Source organism: Oncorhynchus kisutch, linkage group LG25 (genome assembly GCF_002021735.2).
Source record: "Oncorhynchus kisutch isolate 150728-3 linkage group LG25, Okis_V2, whole genome shotgun sequence".
Taxonomy (NCBI): domain Eukaryota; kingdom Metazoa; phylum Chordata; class Actinopteri; order Salmoniformes; family Salmonidae; genus Oncorhynchus; species Oncorhynchus kisutch.
Genome location: NC_034198.2, coordinates 20,320,052 through 20,339,640, shown reverse-complemented (window position 1 = coordinate 20,339,640; position 19,589 = coordinate 20,320,052). Strand labels below are relative to the sequence as shown.

The 19,589-nt window shown below is 41.8% G+C and overlaps 1 protein-coding gene across 2 annotated transcripts in view; it reads left to right on the top strand.

Moving 5' to 3' along the window:
• LOC109870007 (histone acetyltransferase p300) overlaps positions 1 to 19,589 on the top strand; it is a 46,659-nt gene that overhangs the window by 15,892 nt on the left and 11,178 nt on the right. The window contains exons 9-19 of one of the 2 annotated variants that reach the window (XM_031804712.1): positions 3,303 to 3,420; positions 3,669 to 3,756; positions 4,091 to 4,168; positions 13,911 to 13,993; positions 14,245 to 14,397; positions 15,429 to 15,890; positions 16,209 to 16,638; positions 16,815 to 16,933; positions 17,065 to 17,304; positions 18,053 to 18,141; positions 18,987 to 19,097. In XM_031804712.1, the coding sequence (XP_031660572.1) occupies positions 3,303 to 3,420; positions 3,669 to 3,756; positions 4,091 to 4,168; positions 13,911 to 13,993; positions 14,245 to 14,397; positions 15,429 to 15,890; positions 16,209 to 16,638; positions 16,815 to 16,933; positions 17,065 to 17,304; positions 18,053 to 18,141; positions 18,987 to 19,097 (1,971 nt within the window). The remainder of the gene's footprint in view (positions 1 to 3,302; positions 3,421 to 3,668; positions 3,757 to 4,090; positions 4,169 to 13,910; positions 13,994 to 14,244; positions 14,398 to 15,428; positions 15,891 to 16,208; positions 16,639 to 16,814; positions 16,934 to 17,064; positions 17,305 to 18,052; positions 18,142 to 18,986; positions 19,098 to 19,589) is intronic. The other variant, XM_031804713.1, reaches the window with a different exon arrangement.

Here is a 19,589-nt window from a genome sequence, read left to right as displayed (position 1 = left end):
AAAGGCACATGACAGACCACTTGGAGTTTGCCCAAAGAACTCTGACCATGAGAAACAAGATTCTTTGGTCTGATGAAACCAAGATTGAACTCTTTAGGCTGAATGCCAAGTGCCACGTCTGGAGGAAACCTGGCACCATCCCTACAGTGAAGAATGGTGGTGGCAGCATCATGCTGTGGGAATGTTTTTCAGCAGCAGGGACTGGGAGACTAGTCAGGATTCAGGGAAAGATGAACGGCGCAAAGTACAGAGATCCTTGATGAAAACCTGCTGCGGAGCACTCAGGACCTCAGACTGGGGCGACGGTTCACCTTCCAGCAGGACAACAAAATCCAAGACAATCCAAGACAACGCAGGAGTGTCTTCGGGACAAGTCTCTGAATATCCTTGAGGGGTCCAGCCAAAGCCCGGAGTTGAACCCCATCGGACATCTTTGGAGAGACTTTAAAATAGCTGTGCTGCATTCAACCTGACAGAGCTTGAGAGGATCTGCAGAAAATGATGTATTTGGGGAGATAATACCAGAGTCTGTAAATGCTGTATTAGGTGCTTCAACCAAGTAGTGAGTGAAATTTGAATACCTATGTAAATGCGATTTAGAATTTTTTTTTTAAATATAAATTTGTAAACATTTCTAAAACCCTGTGTTGCTTTGTCATTATGGGCTATTGGGTTGTAGATTTAAGGAATATATATGTTTTTTTAAATCCATTTTAGGATAAGGCTGTAACGATATGGAAAAGGTCAAGGGGTCATAGTTTCCGAATTCACTATCTTGGCATGCATCATTCAAGACAGTTTGTGTGTAGCGCAATTGACAACGCACACTCTCAGGAAAGACTGTCTGGGTTGCCAATAAGCAGTATAGAAAATAGTTTGGCAGTGGACCTGGACCTACAGGCTGTGGTGAAAACAGTTCAAAAAAGGACTTGGTAGTCTCAAGTTGAATTTCATATACTTTAAATATTGCAGCCCTTTTGTGGGCTATTAGCCAGGCAACCTGTTGAGTTCAATGTAGATTGTGCCCGAGACAAATTTTTCCTAATTGATAGGCTATTTGATTTGTATTTTTTTTACAAGGTTTACAAAGTCCCTAGTATTGTAGTCTTTTGAGGGTGGACTGTCTGTATTTGCCATTTTAATAGACACCACCAAGCTGGGAGAGAGCTTGCCTGGAAACCTGACTTTGAATTGCATTGTATTCTACACCGGCAGACCACTACAAGCCAAAATGTTGAATAAAATTATATTTTAACATACTTCACTGGTCTGTGCCGGTTGGTCCTTTTGGCGCTAGGAATGTGCGCTGGTAGTGCTTTTCGTTTTCTATCACCTGAAGCCTGCTCAGAACCATGGAACATGTGCACGAGCTCGGCAAGGATGTCTGAGTCTTGTGCAGGTGTTAACTTGTGCACATGCTTCAGGTGATAGAAATCTGAATTCACTACCAGCACTTTGGAAAGTTTATGTAATTGTACTTTCCTGTGGAAATATTGTCATATCCCTACTGCCAAAAGGACCAACCACACGGACAACCTGTAAGGTACTGGGGGTTTACAGGGAAACTGCGTTACGCCAGTGGTCAATTTTTTAAATAAATTAAATGTAATACTTTTTAGAACGGTAACCATATCGGTGTCCTTTAAAAAAAGACTTAAACCAGATGTAAAGTATGTAGAAAAGATAAAGGAGCTGTTTGTTATCTTAGAACTAACAATCACCTAAATAAAAACTAGACTCGGAGTACCTAAAAAAAAATGTCATGGCATGGGGACCCAATTGATTTTTATAATATTTGAGTCACTCAGATGGCTCATGCCATGTATAAGGACATGGCAAAATGTGAAGAATTGCAGGGAAAAAAGCTTTAAACTGCAACATTGTCTCTGCGGCCAAGAGGGCCTATATTTTTTGGGGTCAGGAGTTCGTGCCATTGGCCATGCCCAATGCTTTGCCACCACTGTAAGAATATTGGAAAATTTAGTTGCTAGACAAATAGTCAATACACTGAACAAAAATTTCAACGCAACATGTTATGCCTTGGTTCCATCTGGACAAGTGGAATACCTATGTAAGAATTATGTTTATTGACTATAAGGGTGCATGGCTCAGCCCCCTCCTGTACTCCCTGTTCACCCATGACTGCGTGGCCATGTACACCTCCATCTCGATCATCAAGTTTGCAGACTACTCAACAGTAGTAGGCTTGATTACCAACGATGACGAGACCTTCTACAGAGAGTGGGTGACGGCTCTGGGAGTGTGGTGCCGGGAAAATGACCTCTCACTCAACTTCAACAAAACAAGGGAGATGATCATGGACTTCAGGAAACAGCAGAGGGAACACCAGACTGTTAAACAGGCATCACTAGCACATTAGAGGCTGCTGCCTATTGGCATAGACTAGAAATCACTGGCCATTTTAAGGAATGTAACATTAGTCTTTTGAGTAATGCCAGATATGTAAACATTATTAATCTCGTATGTACTGTTTTTCTATACTATTCTACTGTATCTTAGTTCGTTCCACTCTGACATCGCTCGTCCATGTGTGTATGTATATAGTCTTAATTCATTCCATCTTAGATGTATGTTGTTGGGTATATGTTGTGTATTTTGTTAGATATTACTGCACTGTCGAAGCTAGAAGCAAAGGAATTTCAGTACACCCGCAATAACATCTGCTAATCATCTGAATGTGACCAATAAAATTGTATTTGTTTCATGAGCTGAAATTGAAGATGCCACATTCACAAAGCATATTCCTCAACTTTTGTGCTAAAATTAGTTTACATCTCTGTTAGTGAGAATTTCTCCTTTGCCGAGATTATCTAGCCACTTGACAGGTGTGGCATATCAAGAAGCTGATTTAAACAGCACAATCATTACACAGGTGCACCTAGTGCTGGGGACCAAAGGTCACTATAAAATGTGCCGTTTTGTCACAACACAATTCCACAGATGTCTCAAGTTTTGAGGGAGTGTGGCAATTGGCATGAACAGGCCACAGTTTCACAGTAAACTCACATCCTCTGATCCATGCAGCATACAACTATAGAAAACAGACTGACAAACACTCATCACGTTCACCACTGTCAACCAGCTCAGACACAGCGAGCTGTGATTCAGTCCGCTTACAACACACTTCACTGCTCTATCTCCTCTAACTTTCCTCTAGAAGGATTATCTCAATGGAACAAAATAAAAGTTAAAAAGGGTTTGTTTTACTGAAATTTGCTTTACATCGTACTCTCGTTCACATATCCACCCCCAGTTTCCATAATGTCTGTTTCTCTGTGTAGGGTGCAAGCCATCTTCCCGACCCCGGACCCCGCTGCTCTGAAAGACCGGCGGATGGAGAACCTGGTGGCGTACGCTAGGAAGGTGGAGGGGGACATGTATGAGTCAGCCAACAGCAGGGTAAGCTGCTACACTGAGTAAAGATGCTCTTTTACTGAATTTCTGAGTGTGGGACCAACTTCAGACCATACTGCCTGGATTAAAAATAAACTACTGTATTGTTTTGTCCATTCCTATGTTCTAATTTTCCCCCTCCTTTACACAATTTCCCTTTCTCAAAATGATCCCTCTTCTATCATTCTCTCTCTAACCTTCATTTACCTCACTGTCTCCTTCACGCTTTCTTAATTTCTGATTCCTCTTCCCAGGCGGAGTACTACCACCTGTTGGCTGAGAAGATTTATAAGATCCAAAAGGAATTGGAGGAGAAGAGGCGAACGCGGCTCCAAAAGCAGGGTGTGTTGATGTCTACATCAGGGCACACATGTAATTTTACAGAACAGTTTTGGGACATAATACTAAATCGCCAAGAATTCAGCAAAATTAGATTAATTCAGGAAATATGTTTGAAGTATTTCTACAAATAAAGAGGTGATCGTGTCTCAATATAATCAAGGTATGATGTTATTTTCAAATACATTTTAGTTTGGGACTTGTGGTCATTTTGCTGGGTACAAATTTGTATAATTATGTTCTGGCCACCTGACCATCTGCTCGGACATAACTCGTCCCATTGCTGAGTCTAGTTGCCTACCCTTATCTCCATCTTCTCACCTCTGCACTCCTACAGATGGTCCCCTCCCTGACCCCTCTCTGGTGCGGCCCGGTGGACCCAACCAGATGGTGACTAGGATGCAGAATCCGGCAGGTGAGTCCATGGGGCCAGGAGAGGGGGGTTGCCACACAGAGACACAACATTACTGGGCTGGTTTGTGTTTTAAGCTGGCACTGTATGGTTGCTGTCTTGCGAGCTCCGAAACAACTGCTATTTTGTGATTCCTTTTGGTGTTTATCTTCTTTACGGAATGTATCCGCTATCAGTTCTTATGATCGACAAGAACTTTTGGACATCAGATCGTCAGTTTCTGACTTCAATTCTGACATCGACTCATCTGCTTTGGGTTCTTTGTGTACCTCCAACCCAGTCTTCAGGCTACCCAAGAGGAAATGTTGGTTAAAAAGAGGCAGGAGAGCAGCGTCCTTGGGGAGACTAATGCTAAGGGAAAACCAGCCACCACTTCCCTCCATTCTGTTGAAGTCTGTTTTCTGAAACATGGGTTTCGGACAAGATTCCCCCGTGGCTTTCCAACTTGATGGATTATCCATTCCCCGAGTGAACAGGACATTGGATTAAAGGAAATCCAGAGGAGGAGGGGTATGTCTCTTCATCAACAACAAATGGTGTGCAGAATCTAGCGCAGTGCAAGTCTCAACCTATTGTTCACCCGTCTTGGAATACCTCATGGTCAAATGTTAACTCTCGGATGGTAGAAGGGTCTTCATCTGTTATCGTGACTGCTGTATATGGGTATTTCTATAAATAAAGGGGCCAATGTGTGACATCGGTGTCTAAATTTCAAAATGGTTTGATATACAGTACCAGTCAAGTTTGGACACCTACTCATTCAGGTGTTTTTATTTTTTACTATTTACTACATTGTAGAATAATAGTGAAGACATCAAAACTATGAAATAACACAATCATGTAACCAAAAATGGGTTAGGCAAAAATATATTTGAGATTCTTCAAAGTAGCCACCCGTTGCCTTGACAGCTTTGCACACTCTTGGTGTTCTCTCAACTGGCTTCATGAAGTAGTCACCTGGAATGCATTTCAATTAACAGGTGTGCCTTAACTTCTTACGGCTAGGGTTTCCGTTTTCAGCGACAACATTCTGCTGAAAAGGCAGAGCGCGAAATTCAAAAATATTTTTTACAAATGTAACTTCCATACATTCACAAGTGCAATACACCAAATTAAAGCTTTACTTCTTGTTAATATACCCATCATGACCGATTTCAAAAAGGCTTTACAGCTAAAGCACACCATATGATTATGTTAGGTTAGAGCCCAGTCACAAACACATCCAGCCAAAGCGAGGAGTCACAGAAAGCAGACATAGAGAGAATGAATCACTAACCTTTGATTATCATCAGATGGCACTCATAGGACTTCATGTTAACCAATACATGTTTGTTTTGTTCGATAAAGTTCATATTTATATCCAAAAATCTGTTTATATTGGTGCTTTATGGTCAGTAATGTTGTGCCTCGAAAACATCCGGCAAATTTTCAGAGCTACATGAATTTACAGAAATAGCAATAAACATTGCTAAAAGATACAAGTATTATGCACAGAATTATAGATATACTTCTCAATGCAACCGCTGTGTCAGATTTGAAAAAAGGAACGAAAAAAAACGGAAACCATGCAATAATCTGAGTTCGGCGCTCAGACACAAACAAGCCATGTTGTGGAGTCAACAAAAGTCAGAAATAGCATTATAAATATTCACTTACCTTTGATGATCTTCATCGGAATGCACTCCCAGGAATCCCAGTTCCACAATAAAAGTTTGTTTTGTTCGATTAAGTCCATTTATGTCCAAATACCTTTTTTTGTTAGCGCGTTTAGTAAACAAATCCAAACTCACGAGGCAAGTCCAAGCGAAAGTTCAGATGAAAAGTTCAAAAAGTTATATTACAGTTCATAGAAACATGTCAAAAGATGTATAGAATCAATCTTTAGGGTATTTTTTATCATAAATCTTCAATGTTCCAACCGGAGAATTCCTTTGTCTTTAGAATTGCAATGGAACGCAGGTCGCTCTCACGTGTACGCGAGTGATCAGCTCATGCCACTCTGGCAGACCTCTGGTTGAATCAGCTCTCATTCGCCCCCACTTCACTGTAGAAGCCTCAAACAGGGTTCTAAAGACTGTTGACATCTAGTGGAAGCATTAGGAAGTGCAATATGACCCCATAGACACTGTATATTCGATAGGCAATGAGTTGAAAACCTACAAACCTCAGATTTCCCACTTCCTGGTTGGATTTTTTTCTCAGGTTTTCACCTGCCATACGAGTTCTGTTATACTCAGACATCATTCAAACAGTTTTTTTCCTATCTAATACTACTAATAATATGCATATATTAGCTTCTGGGCCTGAGTTGCAGGAAGTTTACTCTGGGCACGCTTTTCATCCAAACGTGAAAATGCTGCCCCCTATTCCAAACAGATTAAAAGTTAATTTGTGGAATTTCTTTCCTCAACTTCTTATGGTATAGGGAACGGTTGCGTCCCACCTGGGGGAAAAAACTGGGAAAATGCAGCGCGGCAAATTCCAAAAATGATATAAAAATCAAACTTTCATTAAATCACACATCTAAGATACTCAATTACAGCTACGCTCGTTGTGAATCCAGCCAACATGTCAGATTTTAAAAAGGCTTTTCGGCGAAAGCATAAGAAGCTATTATCTGATGACAGTCATTATCTGGTGACATCCAATGGAAGCGGTAGGAACTGAAAACAGGTTTCTAAGAAATATCCCATGGCAATGACAACTCAGGGAACAGTCGGAGGCAAAACAATAATAATAATCTGAACAGTTAGTCCTCGGGGTTTTGCCTGCTACATAAGTTCTGTTACTCACAGACATGATTCAAAAAGTTTTAGAAACTTCAGTGTTTTCTATCCAAATCTATGAATAATATGCATATCTTATATTCCTGGCATGAGTAGCAGGAAATTGAAATTGGGCACGCTATTTATCCAAAACTGAAAATGCTGCCCCCTATACCTTAACAGGTTAATGCATTTGAGCCAATCGGATGTGTAGTGACAAGGTAGGGGTGGTATACAGAAGATCGCCCTGTTTGGTAAAAGACCAAGTCCATATTATGGCAAGAACAGCTCAAATTAGCAAAGAGAAACGACAGTCCGTTACTTTAGGACATGAGAAATTTCAAGAACTTTGAAAAAGTATAAGTGCAGTGTCAAAAACCATCAAGCGCTATGATGACACTTGCTCTCATAAGGACCGCCACAGAAAAGATGACCCAGGGCTCCCGAGTGGCGCAGTGGTCTAAGGCACTGCATCTCAGTGCAAGAGGTGTCACTACAGTCCCTGTTTAGAATCCAGGCTGTATCCCTTCCGGCCGTGATTGGGAGTTCCATAGGGCGGCGCACAATTGTCCCAGCGTCGTCTGGGGTAGGCTGTCATTGTCAATAAGAATTTGTTTTTAACTGACTTGCTTAGTTAAAGGTTAAGTAGAAAAGTTCTGTTGCAGAGGATTAGTTCATTAGTTACCAGCATCAGAAAATGCAGCCCAAAATAAATGCTTCAGAGTTCAAGTAACAGACACATCTCAATATCAACTGTTCAGAGGAGACTGCGTGAATCAGGCCTTCATGGTCGAATTGCTGCAAAGATACCGCTAATGTCCCACCTGTAACGTCCCACCTGACCAACATCCAGTGAAAGTGCAGGGCGCCAAATTCAAACAAATCTCATAATCTCACAAAAAGCAGAAATGGAGAGAATTAATCACTAACCTTTGATCTTCATCAGATGGCACTCATAGGACTTCATGTTACACAATACATAATTGTTTGTTCGATAAAGTGAATATTTATATCCAAAAATCTCAGTTTACTTTGGCGTGTTATGTTTTGCCTCCAAAACATCCGGTGAAAGTGCAGAGAGCCACGTCAATTTACAGAAATACTCATCATAAATGTTGATGAAAATACAACTTATGCATGGAATTAAAGATATACTTCTCCGTAATGCAACCGCTGTGTTAGATTTCCCCAAAAATATTTACAGAAAAAGCACACCATGGAATAATCTGAGTACACTGCTCAGAGACCAAAACAGGCAATACAGATACCCGCCATGTTATGGAGTCAACAAAAGTCAGAAATATCATTATAAATATTCACTTACATTTGATGATCTTCATCAGAATGCACTCCCAGGAATCCCAGTTCCACAATAAATGATAGTTTTGTTCGATTAAATTCCTACATTTATGTCCAAATATCTCCTTTTTGTTCGCATTTAGTACAGTAGTCCAAATGCGCAGGCACTAGGTCCAGACAAAGTCAAAAAAGTTATATTTCAGTTCGTAGAAACATGTCAAACGATGTACATAATCAATCTTCAGGATGTTTTTATCATAAATCTTCAATAATGTTTCAACTGGAGAATTCCTTTGTCTTTAGGAACAGAGCTAATGCTCACGGACTGAAAACTGGTGGAAATCTGTCCTTTGGTCAGATGAGTCCAAATGAGAGATTTTTGGTTCTAACCTGCGTGTCTGATACGCAGAGTAGGTGAACAGATCTCCGCATGTGTGGTTCCCACCGTGAAGCATGGAGGAGGTGGTCTGATGGTGTGGGGGTGCTTTGCTGGTGACACTGTCTGTGATTTATTTAGAATTCAATGCACACTTAACCAGCATGGCTACCACAGCATTCTGCAGTGATACGCCATCCCATCTGGTTTGCGCTTAGTGGGACTATCATTTTTTGTTTTTCAACAGGACAATAACCCAACATACCTCCAGGGTGTGAAGGGCTATTTGACCAAGAAGGAGAGTGATGGAGTACTGCATCAGATGACCTGGCCTCCACAATCACCCGACCTCAACCCAATTGAGATGGTTTGGGATGAGTTGGACCGCAGAGTGAAGGAAAAGCAGCCAACAAGTGCGTAACATATGTGGGACCTCCTTCAAGACTGTTGGAAAATCATTCCAGGTGAAGCTGGTTGAGAGAATGCCAAGAGTGTGCAAAGCTGTCATCAAGTCAAAGGGTGGCTACTTTGAAGAATCTCAAATATAAAATCTATTTGAATGTTTACTTTTTTTGTTTACTACATGATTCTATGTTTCATAGTTTTTATGTCTTCACTATTATTCCATAATGTCAAAAATAGTAAATACAAATAAAAACCCTTGAATGAGTAGGTGTCAACCTTTTACTGGTGCTGTACGTTTAAATGTGATTTTCTTGCAGTTTCACATGTATAGTTACAGGAATAAGAGTTTTTAGATGGGCACAAGGAGACCATAACGCCTAGCAACAACAACAACAACATATACGTGTAATTTTTTTGTTATGCTTAGTAGTTGGGTCTGTTTGCTTTAGTCAACTTCTCTATCATTTATAGCCATGCTAAACCTTCCAGAAGAATGAAAAAGATCATCAGCAGCTTTTTTTTAATAGTTCATAAAATAATTTCTTACAATAATATAATACATTGGGTTCCGTCAAAGCATTAACAATAATGAAATCATTCATCAGTCCACTTCAAGCTTTGTGTGTGTGTAAACTAGACATCACATTTATTGTTTCCTCTACTCCTTGCTTCTCCTTTAAAGTGCGTTGGAGCCCAATATGCTTTGAGCGGGAGGTGAGGAATGGATGAAACGAGGAGAATCTCTATTGCGTTTCCTTCATTTCTCATGTCCTCTCGCCACCTCAATTAAAGGGGGGGGGGACCTCTGACCTTCTCATGCAATGGGTTTTGAGAAGGAGACGAGGATGCAACAAATTGTATTTTACCTTTATTTATCTAGGTAAGTCGGTTAAGAACAAATTCTTATTTTCAATCAAAGAAATGCAATCCCAAGGACATAGGAAGCAAGTATTTGACAGCAAATTTCTGACAAGGGATGGGCATTTGACCGAAGGCGGCACTGGGAGAAAAACTGTATTTCTTTATGGCAACTGTGTAACAATGCCTAATTTATCAACCATTACAGATAACCTATCCTAATTGCTAAATTGCCTCAATAATCAATTTAACTAGGCAAGTCAGTTAAGAACAAATTCTTATTTACAATGATGTCCTAGGAACAGTGGGTTCAGGGGCAGAACGACAGATTTTTACCTTGTCAGCTCGGGGATTCGATCCGCAACCTGCTGACCCCAGTATATATTCAGTCAAATGTATTGAAACTTATTAGCTGGCTTATATTATATAAGCTTTAAAAAAGTAGTAACATCAGCAGTGTGGGGCTTGCTTGCCTGTGGTTGTGCAATGGCATAGCCTTGTTTTGTTAATTTAGCAGACAATTATTTCCTGACCCTTATCACAGTCCAGACACCTTTTTTTATAGTAAAAAAAACAACAACCCCAGGATATAATAAATGAAATAGGACATAATAGTGTGAAGTGATTTGCATCTCTCATCTGGAACAGTTATTCTGCATTGAACACTGCATGGGGATATCTGTTTGGCGAGTCGGCCTAAGCTTAATGAATCTGATAAATACTTTGTTTTACAAAGACATGTTATTGTATATTTTCAGTGGAACCTGTATGTTTAGGGGGGTAATAGCCTAGGCTAACCAATTCTAAATACCACTAGCAGTTCGCAAAGTAAAGTTGTCACTAACGTTAGTTGCCACAGAGTCATAAACCCTGTCTGATTTGAAACCTAACCCTAACTACACTGTTAACCTTAAGACCAAAAAGCAATACATGTATGAATATTTATGATCTAGCCAATTTTGACTGGCTGTGTTAAGTAGTGATTACTGCGAAGTAGCGTAAGCGGATAATGACGCAATTATTCCAAAACTACAGCTCATTGTTGCAACACCCACATTTCCCTACTTCAGTCAACCAGTCCATTTAGAATTTGTGATTAAACTGTTGTCATTTGGCAAGGACTATAGCTTGTGTATCCCATCTGTTCTATATGTTTTTATAGGCATTTATTTATTTAGGCGCACACTGTGTGGAGGGACCAGTCGTAACTCAATTGCATGAGACAGGGAAAAGGGAATTTGGGGAGCAGAAGTGTGATGCTTGGTACATTCATATATATATATATATATATATATATATATATATATATTTTTTTTTTGTGTCCCTCAAATGCCAAAATGGAATACTAGTGTCAAAGCAAGTTAATGTAGACTTAAGGCAATTTCTTACAAATAGTTTTACAGTATTTGAAAAAGATGTTAAACATCGACCGTTCAAGTACTCGATTTCTCAATCCCATTCCTATGACCGACTGAGCTACCATAATTCCCATGGCCTGTCAAGAAGCAGCCCCTAGTCCCTACTACCCAGAGTATAGACACTTGTTGAGATCTGAGAGGGATTGATGGGTGGTAACATAGTGAGAGCTTCGGGATAACAAACGATCAAAATGTACACTAATCTTACTTCAGGAATTTTGATTTGTCGTCCACGAAGTAGGCTAATTATCTTGACCGCCGTAACAACATAGACGTCGATCCTCGAGATCACCATGAATTGCTGCACCTGGCTGTTAAATCGCATGCAGTATCACACAAGCTCTTTATGACTTGACTGTCATTCAGAAAATCCTGATGTTGAGTGATAGTGTCCCCGTGTAACTAAACAGCTAGACATCAAATGCACATCAAATCACTATTATGCGTAATTATTGAAGAACCCCGTTAATGGTGGTAGGGATTTTTAAACTTAAAAAAAATGTAATCATAAAATGTACCCTTTTCTGTTTGAAGTATTTTTGCATTCACATACATTGTTTTGGATATGTGTGCTAATAAACTGTTTTCACACCGTAACATAGGGAGATATGAAATGTTAAGAGGTATCCATACAAAAACAGTGACAGAAATATCTAGGCATTTCACAGGATCAAGGTCGATGTGTAATTCAATTGTTAAATGCTTAGTATATGATATTACAAACAGCAGTATAGGAAAGTGTTTTGTCACATGATTTATGCCAAATCTGTGAAGACTCCAAGCATGAGAAAGGGTTTAAACAGAGGTTTTGATTCCACTCATGAATTATATTGAATGTATCTATGTTCCCATTTTCTTATTGTATTCACATGGGGGAGAATTCATTTATTATTAACTTGGAAACCGCTCCAAACAGTTATCCACTACAAGAAATGCTCATTGGTACTGTATGAGGCTATAAACGAGCAAAGAAACCATGCACCCGGAGGCTGCTTTTCTTGTTGCCAGTGATTTTGATTCCGTGTCACTAAAGCCTTGTTCACATTGACCGTTTTGAAATGACTCATATGTCCAATTTTAGAAACATGGAATCTGATTGTGGTAGGTGGTTTAAAGTCGATACAAGTCTGTTTCCTAGCCATGTGACTTGTCTGAAGGGTCAAATGATTTATTTGCCATCAAGTGTTTTTTTTTTACTTATTTGGCATTTCTTGTTGCTTGCTATCTACTCTGACAGTTTAACAAGAACATGTGGTAGCTAACTAGCTTGTTAATTGTTTACAAACAATTTAGTGAATGTGTTAAATGGCTACATAGCTAGCTAGTTGACTGATGTGGCTAGCCAAAAATGACTAAGCAACTGGGAAATGTCCATGGCAGGTGTGTCACCTTGGCTTGCTGCATAACTTCTGAGTGATTGGAAACACGAGCACCACCACCAATCGGCCTACGCCACTGCGCAAACACCCGTCGTTACTATGACAAATATTGTAGCCATGTTAGCAAATGACTGCTGTCTGAACACACATCCGATTTGGTCACTTGTAATTTTCTCTTTTGGACTGTCAGTATTTCAAAACGGATTTTGAAAACAAAACAAAACATTAGGGCCTGCAGTGTGAACAAGGCTTTAGACGTGATGCCCAACTTCTATCAACACGTCTCCTTCGCCACTAGGGGTGATGACGCCCTAGACCACTATTACTCAACCCACAAGTTAGCATACAAGGGCCCTCCCTTGTCCCCTCTTGGGCAAATCAGTTCATGGTTCTATACTCCTGTTTCCTGTTTACAAACCGATGCTTTAACAGGAAGTACCCATGATGCGCTCTGTAGAGAAATGCTCCATCGAAGTGGAGGCTATGCTGCAGGACTGCTTTGTTAGCGCTGACTGGAATATGTTCTGCGACTCTGCCGATGGCATCGATGAGCTAATCCCCTCCATTGCCGGCTTCATCACGAAATGCATCGCCGACGTTGTCCCCACAGTGAAGGTTTGCTGCTTCCCCAATCAAAAGTACATACACCATTTAGACCGACTGCATTCAGCCACGGGCCAATTTCTTGAGGGGATGGTCGGGGGGCTGGAACATAATAACAAGTCATTTGTGGACTGCAAGAAGCCTAAACAGATATATTATTTGACTGAAACATAATAATTTCAAACCTTGCATACATTTGTATACGATCACGTCTCCATGTGTGGGAATACTGGGGAACAGATTTCCAACATTAAAATCACTTGGAGCTGATTTCCTGTTTTTTACAATCTTATGTCCAACAATAAAAACAAAACTAATTGCTCAACTTGGGAGCTCAAATGAAACCATCGGGCTTGCCAGTTGGGGAACCCTGATTCACACAGAAGTCAGTGTAGACCGATCCAGCTTTGAGGACCAGCTCATGAGCTAAATCATCAGCAGATTTTAATTTGGAATGAAAAATGTATGTGTTTATGCAACATGTGAGTGCATTGACTCGTTCTCTAATCAAACCGAATCGCACCGACTCGTTTCAAACTAAAACGTATCATATCCCATGTATCCTCAAAGGGAAATATGCATATCCCTAATTGCTACACTAGCGGTGTTCTCTGTATGCTCCTCACGGCTGTTTTTCTTCAGGTATGAACCAGTTCAACCAGATGGGGATGCAGTCTATGGGCCAGAGGTCCACCCCTCCTCTCCCCCTCACACCCATCAACCAGGTCAGTGTGCTCATCAAGGCTTTACATGCACTTAATGGGCATAAGCTTTTCATTTGAAAATAAACCATTATACCCAAATATAAGAGTTTGAGTCTTCAATATATCTTATAGACCTATTCCATTGCAAGAGGAACCATATGTCATAGCACTAATGTATACATTGATGCCACATACAGCGTAATCCCTAGTATCCAAAGTGTCAAAGGACTAATATAAGTTCTATTTTAAACCATGTCTGTTGTCTCCTGCAGATGGGCATGGGGAACCCCAGGATGGGCCAGCCCAACACGGGCCAGAACCAGTACCTTCCCCAGGGACAGTTCCCAGGCTCCAGCCCAGGACCAGGCCTCGGCACGGGGCAGCCCGGCATGGCACAGCCTGGTCTGAACCAGCAAGGCAATCAGGTAGGCATGGCACAGGTGAGAGAGGTGGAAGTATGTGGTCTATGTCGATGGACAGATTGGGTACGCAAAAAGTATTGGTGCTTGACAATACGAGGGCTTCAATGCTGTTTGTTTTAATTAGGGTTATAAACTACCCAAAGTTGACTAAAGTTGCTTGAGTTTTGTCATTTTTGTAATTGCCCAGTCCAATGGGATTTAACAGTTTTTTAAAAATAAAAATGCAATTATTTCCAAACTCCGTTTGGAATAATACTGTGACATTGTGAAAATTATAATGCCCTTTTAGTGTAAGAGCTCTAGAAGAGCTAGTTTTCAGTTTACCTATCCCAGACACTCCTAGCTAAATTCTTGCTTGAGAAATTGCTCTTTGCTAAGCTATTTTAATTTATTTGACCATTGTTTTCAATTAAAAATCACATTAAGGTATTTAATTGTTACCCAGAAATTATTTATTCATGAAAGGATGTTATCAACAATGACATACTTTCCAATGAACTCTGCAACTCTTCCAACTATTAACTTTTTTTCACAACTGCCACCAATTTGGTTTCAAAACATTTACAACACATATTGACAGGGTCGAATGTGTGTAAACAATGTAAAGGATATTTCATGCTGAAATCCTCATTTCGTAACACCAACTGTATTTGATGGGTTCTATATAGGATGTTTTACAGCTTTGTCATTTTATTTATATTACAATCGTCTTAATTTATGATTTTATATATTTTACGTTATGAAAATACTTATGGAAAATGTTCAAATTCCTGTAGTTTACTGGTGAACTTCGGAAGTTGCAACCATAGTTTTTAATTTAATCATATTAACTAAACCAACTAAATGTAATCACTAATACGTTCCCACACATCTGTATATGCACCAGTCAAACCCTCCTGCCTGCACTAGTGTGTCCTCATGTAGAGGTTTATTGGAGGATGTCCCTGTTGAACATGGTTTATGTTAACCTCTGAATAATGTATTAATGCTAAATGCCTCATCTGTTCTCTCCGTTTCCCTCTCTCTCCCTACAGACTCCAATGCCCATTCCTTCCCCTCTCCCCGCCAACAGCCCTCTAGCCGGGCCCGGTTCGGTCGGAGGGGGTAGCGGTGTCCCCTCGGTGGGGCCCATGGGTCCCCAGAGTGTGGGTGGAGGCCCCTCGTCCAACAACTCCCAGCAGCCCAACTCAATAACCCACCTCTCGGCCATGCGCCAGAGCTCGCCCTCCCCCGCCCGCAGCATCACCCCCACACCCCACCAAACACCACCCAGGCTAGCAGGCTCACAGACCCCCCAGCCCCACACCCCTAACCCGCCCCAGCTGCCCCCCCCAGGCCCCCAGCAGCAGCTAGGGCCCGGCAGCCAGGGGCCAGGCTCCAATAAGCCCATGCAGCAGGGAATGGGAGCAGGGGCCACCACCCCATCTCACCCTGGTCACCCCTCCACAACACCCAACCCCCATGGAGCCCAGCTCCCTCGCACGCCTCGCACTCCGGTGAGATTAATTGACTTGATTTATTTGATCATTTAGAAAAAAAACATACTGCTATAATCGTCCATTTTCAACACATGGTATAAATAGGACATTGGTTTACAGAAGTGATCACAACATTGACTCCACCATGATACATACAGCTGCAAAATGGAGCAGTTAATGGTCAATGTAGTAAACAATTATTTAGGAATTTCCTCTGACCTCTCGCCTGACTCTCTCCTTCACTGTAACACCCATGGGGGTTGTTGTTGCATTCTCTTGTAGTATCAATCTTTTTCTAACTTTTAGCTTTTGCTCTCTCTCGATCCCTCCTCACAGATGTCCCAGAAGGGTGGCTTCCAGTCGCAGGACTGTCAGGCTCTGACCCCAGCGTCAGTCAGCAGTGTGGACACGGCCTCCCAGCAGGCTTCCCAGTCGGACGCCTCGGCCTCCGTGGACCCAAAGGCGGAGGTCAAGCAGCAGCAGGATGAGGAGGACGACTGGGAGGAAGGCTGCTCCAAGGGGGGGAAGCTATCCAACATCAAGACGGAGAACAAACCCATCAAAATGGAGGGGGTGAAGAAAGAGGAGTGTGGAGGCCAAGGGGGCAAAGGTGTTCCCATGGAAACGTTGTCATCGTCCGGGGTTAAGAGTGAGGAAAGGGTGAAGATGGAAGACCGGAAACCGGAGGTGAAGAAGGAGCCGAAAGAGGAGGAGAAGGGATCAGATTCCCCTGGTATTCCGTCTGGTGCCCAGAGCAAGAAGAAGAGTAAGGACGGCTTTATTCTGTTGATGATTCTGTGACGTCATATATACTATGTGCAAGTTGTACGTCTCTATACACTATCTGTGGTTATGTTCTTGCGGAGTTATAGTCTGTTTCTGAATACAACTTCAACCCTAACCTCTCTAAACCTTCCCCTCTTCTCCTCCCACCTATCTCAGTCTTCAAGCCAGAGGAGCTGCGCCAGGCGTTGATGCCTACCCTGGAGTCTCTGTATCGCCAGGACCCAGAGTCTCTGCCCTTCAGACAGCCTGTGGACCCTCATCTACTGGGCATACCTGTATGTACTGTATATTCACACCGTTTTAGTCTGGTTTTAATGTTCTATTAAAAAGATATGTACTTTTTACACACAAATTTCCCACTTGTCAAATAATAAAGGAAACTTGACTTGACCATACCCCTCTCCAGGACTACTTTGACATAGTGAAGACCCCCATGGACCTGTCCACTATAAAGCGTAAGCTGGATACTGGTCAGTACCAGGAACCCTGGCAGTACGTGGACGACATCTGGGTCATGTTGAACAACGCCTGGCTGTACAACCGCAAGACGTCCCGCGTCTACAAGTACTGCTCCAAGCTGGCCGAGGTGTTCGAGGCTGAGATAGACCCCGTCATGGTCAGCCTGGGCTACTGCTGCGGCAGGAAGGTGAGATGGGTGTGTGTGTGTGTCTGGTTGGTATTCAGCTGTGTGTGTGTGACATATACTTTCCAACTAGATGTGGTTATTGCATTGCTAGTTTCACATCCAAAACGAGGGGTGGTTAATTTCAGCGTTGGCATAACATCGCCATATTACATTTCAACACTTAATATTGAACATTGCAGCTTATTTATGACTTTGCTAAGTGGTCCACAGGATGACCAGAGTGACTCGTTTTTATGAAAATTAGAGAAGTGGTGTGGATGTCAGGGTTAAGCCCCTCAGAAGGACCATAAGGCCGGACAGCTGTTGTCATGTACTATGAGCCTGAAGGGCCATGTGACCCAGGGCTGGCACATTCCTTTGGCCTAACCAAATTGCCTCCATGAAAACGGATTGTTTTTGGCTGGTGAAGAAGCTCTAGATACTGATACAGTGATTGTCTTTCTCCTTTTGTGTCTATTGGTGTGTCATAATCATGAATTGGGCCCAGAGTTTTCCCTGGTTGGATGGTCCTTAACAACTCCTGGCACTACTGAACATAAAGATGCTTTATTGTATGATTTTTAATTCGTAATCTTTGTTCATTGTCATTCCCCCTGTCTTTGTTTGTACTGTTGTTATTTTATGTGAATCACTTTGTTACCTGTATTGAAAAGCGCTATACAAATAACTTGGGGATTTGGGGAGTAAAGAAGTGTTGATTTATCATCTAACTTTCTCTCTTTCCTGCATTTTTTTTCCCTCCCTTCAGTTGGAGTTCTCTCCCCAGACGTTGTGCTGCTATGGGAAGCAGCTGTGCACTATTCCCCGGGACGCTGCCTACTTCAGCTACCAGAACAGGTAGAGAGGGAGCCGAGTGTGTGTCTCTCTCACACACATACACACACACACCCATACACACAGTGATAAATGTCATAATGACTGTATGTTGAATTTTGTGTTTCTCTGGGAGTAAATGGTTTGCCACGTTTTTCCCCATTTTAATATCCATGTGCTTAACGCAATTACATTTTAAGTCTGTCCTTTTTTACTGCCATTCTGGACATTTCTTCAAACTTCAATTTCTAACAAAAGCTGTAGGCTGTGATCGGGTACGAATATGTACATTCACAAATATTATTTGTGACAGCACTGACCTGACTGAAGATAAGAAAGGACCCACTTTAAAATGAGCTCTATAATAGAACAATTGTCTGTGTCGCTGTTCATCTGTTCAGTATCTGCATTGACGCAGGCTTCCCCTCCAGTTGATTCTGTCACTGCTGTATATGTAGCTGTGATGGTTTTGCTCATCTTCTCCTGCCCAAAACGCTAATCTGTGCTTTGCCTTGGCCTTCTACTCTGTTGTCCTGGATGTTGTCTTGTTCTCTCCTCACCATTCAAATCATTCCTCCATCCAACCCTTTCTGCCCTTTCCCTGTGTCGTCAATGCTTGTGACATCTGCATTGGCTTGCTTTTGTCTGGTCCAATCATGCGCCTCCAAACCCCATCTATCCCCCCCCCCCTTTCCCTTCCATCCTGAATCATGATTGGCTGTTCTGACGACGACACCTGCCCTGCCTGCTCTGCGCTCCTCCTGTCTCCTGTGTGCCTGCGTGCTTGCTCCCACCCTGTCATGCCTTGATTGGTGGCTGCCTCTACGTGCCTTCTCTGTGATTGGCTGTGCTGTTGGGGAACGGTGTAGTTCACCAAAATTTGGGCTTCTTGCTGGCAGGTACCACTTCTGTGAGAAGTGCTTCAACGAAATCCAGGGGGACAACGTGTCCCTGGGAGACGACCCCTCCCAGCCTCCGACGTGAGTAGAACGTTACCATCCACTAGCCTTCCCTCAACTTTTCTTTTGGTTTAACGTAAACTTTATTCTATACTTTTAGCTATAGGCTTTTATTTGACTCCTCATATGCTAAGCTTCTCCCTCATATCAGCTTTAAAGTACCTCCATTTGCTGTTATTGTGAATGTCTTCCTTACATGTCTGTGGTATTCTCTCTCCTACAGTAGTTGATTTGGTTTTATTGTACATCTCTACTGTCGCAGTTATTGTTTGTCTCACCTCTCGTAGACTGTTTTCCTCTATTGGCCTACATCTGTTCTGCAGCACCTCTTCAGTAAATCAAAATTGGGATGAAAACACGGCATATTTGAAAATCAGGCCAAATAAGTCTTAAACTTTATATGAAATGTTGGATGAGAGCCCTGCCAGAGAATCCAATGCTTTCACCTTGATTGTCATTTGGAGTTTATGAAGCTGTATTTTATTGGTTGGTTAGACTGTGGTTCATTTAAGA